Source organism: Anneissia japonica, unplaced genomic scaffold (assembly GCF_011630105.1).
Source record: "Anneissia japonica isolate Jap-2015-1 unplaced genomic scaffold, ASM1163010v1 scaffold15882_len16562_cov112, whole genome shotgun sequence".
NCBI classification, from domain to species: domain Eukaryota; kingdom Metazoa; phylum Echinodermata; class Crinoidea; order Comatulida; family Comatulidae; genus Anneissia; species Anneissia japonica.
In genome coordinates, this window is record NW_022743901.1 from 1 (window position 1) to 7,246 (window position 7,246).

The 7,246-nt window shown below is 34.3% G+C and overlaps 1 protein-coding gene across 2 annotated transcripts; it reads left to right on the forward strand.

Moving 5' to 3' along the window:
• Nucleotides 1-214: 214 nt before the first annotated feature.
• On the forward strand, nucleotides 215-7,082 carry LOC117119545. Of its 2 annotated transcripts, XR_004447206.1 has the most exons (6): nucleotides 215-473; nucleotides 1,076-1,154; nucleotides 2,105-2,189; nucleotides 3,329-3,402; nucleotides 3,562-3,740; nucleotides 6,919-7,072. XR_004447206.1 is itself a non-coding variant. In XM_033264368.1 (5 exons), the coding sequence occupies exons 1-5, from the start codon at nucleotides 234-236 to the stop codon at nucleotides 6,934-6,936; spliced, it is 480 nt and encodes a 159-aa protein (XP_033120259.1). In that variant the 5' UTR covers nucleotides 215-233; the 3' UTR covers nucleotides 6,937-7,082. The 2 variants fall into 2 exon arrangements, 1 of the variants encoding a protein (XP_033120259.1); XM_033264368.1 differs by lacking the exons at nucleotides 3,329-3,402; nucleotides 3,562-3,740 and adding an exon at nucleotides 2,517-2,574 and having other exon boundaries at nucleotides 6,919-7,082.
• The last annotated feature ends 164 nt before the right edge of the window (nucleotides 7,083-7,246 follow it).

Sequence of the window (7,246 nt, forward strand, 5' to 3'; positions counted from 1 at the left end):
CTAGCACTGTTCCTTATTTAGTACGCAAGTCTAGGCCTAGGCAGCTGGATAGGACAGGTATTTTTTGTAGATTTTCGATTCGAGATGGGCTTCTTCTCAAGATAAAGCCCATTGGGCTTCTGTCCAAGGGTTTATGGTATGTAGTGGCACCAAAGATTCTCTGATAGTAACTTGTTTATTAGATAATTAAATTGGCCTTTCTTCGCAGGTAAAATTTAAAGAAAGAACGCATCATGTTAGCAGGAAGACATTTAGTCAACAGATACACGCTTGCAGCGACAGTAGGCCTCGGTGCAGCACTCTATCAAGCTGAGATGTTGTGGATTTCGCTCTCCGTAGCTGTCTATGTCGTGGTGCTTTTTATTGGACTCATCATTGGTTTTTCTCTGGTGGCATCTTCTGGGAGGCAACGAAGACCATCCTCTGGGCAGAGCCTTCCGTCCTCTTCTCAAGCTCTCATCCTGAAAATGATGGTAAGGTAGAACTTTTTGAATAGAGGTCTCCCTCCTGTCTTTCCATGGTCTTTAGTAGCTTTAAATAAATAAACATAAATGGCATCTGTTAATTTGGGACCACATCAAAGTGGTATTTAATTAGAGGTGATCTTTAATTCGAGTGGTCTTTAATTAGAATGAGACCTATATTCAAAAAATTGTCTTGTAATATTAATCAATAGGACAGACTAAGTTTTTGATATTGAAGTTAAGGGTTCTTATCAAAGTACAAGCTCATTGTCAGGTTCGAGAAAAATGCGTGAACGTAAGACTGTAGTGTTAGTCAGGGGCGTAGTGCCTTTCTCTGGAGCCATATTTGCTCTAGACAAACTGTTCAGAAAACATCTTGTTGTGGCTGCATTCTATAAAGATAATTTTACTAGTCAGGCACTACAATATCTTTTGCAGGTCTGATCATTAAGTCTTGGTTTTACTGAAGAAATTTTATTATTTGTTGATTATGTTCATTATTTCAAAGTACAATAATATAATTATACTATTTTAATACTATCAATACTAACATAAAGATTGTATAATTATTAGGCAAATATTATTAATTATTATACATTTTCTTGCTTTAGGAAATGCGAACAAGAAAGAAAAAGCGAAAACGAAGGGGCGTGGTGATATCCAGAGCCATGGATAAAGCCATCAAAGAAGGTACAGTATATTATATAGTCAGTCAATCAATCAATCAATCAATCAATCAATCAATCTATCAATCAATCTATCAATCTACTTATGATATGCACAATTATCAATTGATGCAATAATTACCATATTCATTTGATTTCCCTATGAATTGGATTTGATTAAATTTTATATTCTATGTTGATTTGATTTGATATGATTTTGTTTTTTAATTTTATTTACCATTAATTTGGATTTTCTATAACCATTAGTTAAGATTTTTTTTTTTCTTTGATTTTGAATTCCCCCTCAGAGAGCAAAGTTAAGTGTATGTTATGATGATTGCATAAAATTATAAAAATACCGTAAAATCTCGAATTTAAGTCCTGGGCTTTTTTGCGAACTTTTGACTGGCTTTTTTCGAGATGGGCCTCTTTTCGAGATGGGCTTCTTTTAGAGACTACTTTTGCAAAGTAAAGAGGGGTGGGGCGGCTTCTTTTCAAAAATAATGCTGTAAATTTTGTGAATTTGTACTATAAAACAATAAATAAGGCCACTGTAACATCAATCTGTACCTGGAGTGTATTTAACTGGCATTAAATCAACTAAACTACTGTATAAACTGAGCTTGTATTCAATTTATTTTGTTTTTTGAAATTCATATATAGTGTATGTACTGTACTGTCTCGAAAGAAGCTCATGCTATTTTGAAAAGAAGCCCAGATGGGCTTCTTTTCAAGGTTAATTTTGCAAACTAAAGAGGGGGGCTTCAATTCGAGATGGCTTCATCTCAAGATTAAGCCCACTGGGCTTCAATTCAAGGTTTTATGGTATGGGAACTGAAGCTGCATATTGCTGCCTCTGTTTGTGGATGTTGGTGCAATTGAAATACATACACAAGAAAAATGAATTCAAAATGTTAATATTGATTACTCTACATGACTTGATTGTAATTCTATTATTTTTTTTTTATATCACAGTGTTTGATTTAGTTGTTCAAGATTTTATTATGGTCTGGTACAGAGACCTTGGCAAGGATTATACTACATTCATATCAGCTCTGGAGTAAGTTAATATTTTTAAATGTTTAGTCTACCAAAACTTTGTCCATATTCCTTTAAGCAGGCAAGATGACCAACAGATAACTAGTGATGGCCATGAGATGGGGTAAATTCTTGGGTCACAGTAGCAGGTGCAGAGTTAGGGTCAGAATTTATGGCTATTAAAATAATTATTTTTATACATAATGTGGTTTAGGTTTTTTTCATTTTAAAAATTTATTCTGCAATTTTTGCAGAATAAATGTGATAGTTTTTCATGACAACCTTACAAATCACAGACACATCTTCAAACTATTTATTCAGTTATTTATAATTTTCTATAATATTTCAGAGACGATATGTGGGAGCTGATTACCAACTTGGTTATAAGGTTACAGAAAGTGGATATGGTAAGTTTCAGTAAGTTTTGGCCAATCGTAGAGCCTTACCTCCAAGACGAAAGCGAAGAACCACGTCTGTTGGCAAATTATTGGCCCTCACAAAAAAGACCTTAAACCAAACATACATTATAGGCTGTATTAGTAGCAACTGTATGTTCACTGAACCATAAAGGCTTGTGGGTCTCTGGATCAATTTCACTGCTATCCTTGTTTTTCAGCTTGAGTAATTAACTTGCAATTAACCATTTATTCCTGTAACCATGTTTATGGGAAAGGGTGTTTCCAAGAATAGGGAAGAAACAATGGCATTTTATGGAGTATCAGACCAGTGACCAATCAAAGTATGCTGTCTCTTATACACATCTAGATGTGTATAAGAGACAGATGTTACTCCTTCTGTTCTATTTTCTCTATACTCAGTACTTATCCTTGATAATATGTTAATCCAATTAATATAGTGAGATAACGTAACGTTAGTTTATCGAGGGCGGGTCGAGCTAATGAACTGTTGTTCGTATACGTTTTGGGAGAAACTGTTAAAAAATGCATGTAAATGGCACCAAATTCTCACGTTTTCTAGAAAATTCGATCACAAACAAACTGAATAATCTTACCTTCGAATCTCAGTAATTTTTTAACAAAAGCTTAGTGGAACAGTCCATTTTCTCAAGTGTGAGTAGTACAATGTCTATTGGTACATATTCATACAGAGTTAGTATACAACAAAAGTATTGATCATACTAAGCTGATTTAATTCATCTAAGTGCGGTTCATGGCTCTGGATGTTACTGAAAAATTATGTGATCACTTCAGGGAACTTCGGGAGACATCACCAAGGTAACTGTACACTTTAACAGCCAATCATAAGAATGGAAAGGCCAGTAGTTTTATATTTTTAACAAGCAAGGGATTAATATTTGTCTCACCCAAAATTATGCTTGTATGTGTTCCAACTTTCTATTTAAAAAACGCACATTTTAAAAATTGTTATTACAGCACTGAAGGTGGAGGGAAACTACAACCTTTCCAGTTGCATCCCTGTTTAAAAAGTGACGTTGCAGAGACAGAATTCCTACGGGAAGCAACTGAAGTTTTACTTGTTCTATTGTTGCCGGAGAGGATAGCCAGCTCCGAGACTGCACGTCATGTCATACGTGAAATAGTGACATGTTCAGGTGAGTTAACCAGATGGTGTAAACTAAGGTGGAATTACTGGGTTTTATTCAAAAGCAGGTAAATTGGGTTTACATATGCTAGTTAACCAGGTGGACTGAACTACAGGCAGGTAGGTAGAGCAGCACAGGTTATATAACCTGGTTTATTGAAATTGGTGATTTAATATATTAGGGACTTTTAGATTTACACGTCGACATAGTGGACTGCTACGTGATGAGGTCATTTTAAGGCACTGCGCATGCATTACGTCGTCTCCCTCGTCCACTACCAAAATCGAGAACGTTTCACCTCGTTTTTCCCGTTGTCCTAAATATAGGACGCCGTGCTCGCTTGTGAAGTTTAAAGATGGAAGATGCAAATATAGTGGCAACGCTGCCGTCCAACTGAGGCAGAGACAGAGTCTGGGGGAAGTTTCAACTTGTGTTGAATTAATCTGTATTATTTGCTTTTTAATGCACAGGCAGTTATGTAATTTCTACTGCCTTCGTAAACACAAAAAGGCTGTGGAAGTTCATGAGCGTGCTTACGCCAGTGTGCATGCAATGCAAACTTGCACCACAGCGAGCGCAGCCGACCGGGGAGGCCTGTTAACTATCTGCATCTTCGCAGTTGACGCACCGGATGCGCTCTGAAGTATGAATTACATTCATCATTGTTGTACTTGTCTAGATCAAATTTCTGATAATCTTGGTACCTGAATTCGGCATTTTTGGGTTTATTTGTATTGTATAAAAACATGAATTCTTCATCGTCCAAGATACCTGTAGAACATGTAGAATATGCAAAGACGACAATTTCGCGAAGTCGATGAAGGTTCGCCATGACACAGCTGCTTAAAAAGGTTGCCTAGCGCGCGCTACATGTCGACTGAAATCTAAAAGGTTTTCATTTGTAGTCAACAGGTATAGTTGACTACGTTGACACGCATGACTAGTCGACGTGAACCAGGTCCACGTCCACACAATCTAAAAGTCCCTATTAGTTAACCAGGTGAACTGAACTACATTTAGGTAGGTAGAGCAGCTCAGGTTATATAACCTGGTTTATTGAAATTGATCTACACATATTATGTCATTGTCACTGTCGTGGTTGGTCATTTGTCTGTTACCACGATAACTAAGGTTTTGGGCAAGTCTGATAGGTTTCAAACTTGGCAGAATCCAAGATGGCAATAAGAAGACAGAGCCTGTTGTTTATTTGGTACATGTGTGAATATGCTAATTGCTTATTTGCATAATTAATAATTCACTAATCAGAAAATTTACGCTACATACTATCATAATTCCCAAAGAAAATTTCTAATTTATTTGAAATTGTAATAATTTGTAATGTTGGTGTCATTGTCGCTGTTGTAGTAAATTGTTTGTTAATACAATAATTTAAGTTTGGTAAGTCTGATTGTTTTCAAATTCGTATTTGCCAATTCTCAAGAAAATAATCACACTGTGAAGGGGCTATGCATTTACTGCCCAGCATAAAAGGAGCATTTCTAGTTCAAATATTGGTGATCAGCACATATTACCTAACCAAGTGATGATCAGATGTGTATTAACCTGATTAACTTTATATGTAGTTGATGTTGCATGGGTTAGTAAACTAGGTGAACTGAACAGTGCAAGTCAGTAAAGGCGAGATTTTTTTTTTCCTTGTTTAGCGAACTCGCCGTTTGCAAATATTGATGATTTTAAATAAAAATAAAATTTTAATGGAAATTTCAGAAAAAAATAAAAGTTTTAAAAAAATGTTATTACACCCTCTACTGCCTTGAAATCTCCAAAGATCTGATATGATATGTATATGTGGCAAAGACCAGCCAAACCAGTCACTCGTCACAAAAATCAATATTTAGTTGTTAATTCATGGTTAAACAGTAAAATGAGAGCTATAAAATGGTGAAAGAATCATTTAAATCCAACATTTCATTATAAAGCTACAAGAGTTTAAACATAGAGCTGTTTAAAGAACAATATTTGAGATATCAGTCTCTAAAGTTTATGATTTTGGTTATTTCTCTAGCAAAAACCATCAGTATGTTGTTAAAAATTTTAGCTTTAATGTTGAAAATTAGGAAAATAACATCATATCATGTTATATAAATATATAAAATTTAGTTTAGTGTAATAAAATAGATTTCAAAGATTTAACTTGCCATTATTTTATTATCATATTTAAAATGTTGTTTATTATCTAAAAACAACAAAATTCTACATATTGTAGGCCTAATCCTACCGCCCGTTTAAACGCAATCACGATCGCATCACGACTTCACTACTGACAAGTACACTGTACATGTGTGGGAAATCCCTGATAGATCATTCTGGGCATGCGCATGGACATGCATGGGCAGTTTTGAAGCAGCCTGTGATGATACGATCATAGCTTTTACGAAAGTGATATTTCCCATGCCAAAGATAACGATAAAATGAACGCTTAAACAAAATTTATTTGGCAATTTTCTTATCCTAAACATATGTATTATACTACGCTATTAAATTAATACAACTACAGTACGACCATTCTTTCACCAGCAATATATTGATTTAATAGAGAAATTAACAAAATCACAATCTGTAGATGACCATGTAAGTAAGGTCGAGCGTTTGGAAAAATCATAGTTTATACTATAGACCTAGGAAGTAAAAAATTGCCGATTCTGCCGACCTTGGAGAATTTAAGGTTGGCAAATTTTTGCCGACCTAATTTTTTCCTAATTTCATGGGCTGAATAAATTATTCAAAATTGTCAATGTATTGAAATTTTAAGCAGTTTAATAGCTGTCATGACACCCAAGAACTTTAACAAATCAGGTTCCTTATTTATAATTGATGCATATATTTATGAATTAATTATTCAAAATAGTCAATGTAATATTATGTAGGGTATGTTCATTTGATGTTTGATTTATTTCCATTTTGTCATTGGCATTTCTTGCCCTGATGTGCGGTCATTGCATTTCTTCACTTTTTTCTTTTCCAGTCTTTCATTTTTCAATGATTATTAAGATATAGATATTTGAATATAACATTTTCTAAATCATATCAAAGTAACAAAAAAGGAAGTTATTCCTCTCTAATTATAAAAATAATAATGATAAAAATGAGAAAAATAATAATTAAAATCTTATAGTAATGATTAATTGATTGATTGACTAATAATTGATGATTTCTTCATTTTTAGGTGTCACATTTTAACTGAAATTATGCAAGCAACCAACATTCAAAATATGAAGAAGGCAAAGGGATTAGAATTAGGAACAAAGACATCAAAGGGAGCTGGTAAAGGAGAGCTGTTGAAGGCACGTAATCTGAAAAGATACCTCAACCAGGTAAGTTTTAGATGGGCTCGAGGGGAAGAGGGACAAAGCCCAGGGTCCCTAGTAATTATTATAATACACAATATCCTTCTAAAAGAAGACACCAAAAAACTAGCAAAAAATATATAATTTCTGGTTTTTAACTCATGAATGTAATGTGCTACTAAAATTCACAGAGAATTTGAGTAATAT

Bases quoted from the DNA above. Each gene is read 5' to 3' on its own strand.
- LOC117119545 (XM_033264368.1), top strand. From the start codon at position 234: ATGTTAGCAGGAAGACATTTAGTCAACAGATACACGCTTGCAGCGACA. The intron at 1,155-2,104 runs GTACAGTATATT...TTTATATCACAG, and splicing joins GGATAAAGCCATCAAAGAAG to TGTTTGATTTAGTTGTTCAA. The intron at 2,190-2,516 runs GTAAGTTAATAT...ATAATATTTCAG, and splicing joins ACATTCATATCAGCTCTGGA to AGACGATATGTGGGAGCTGA.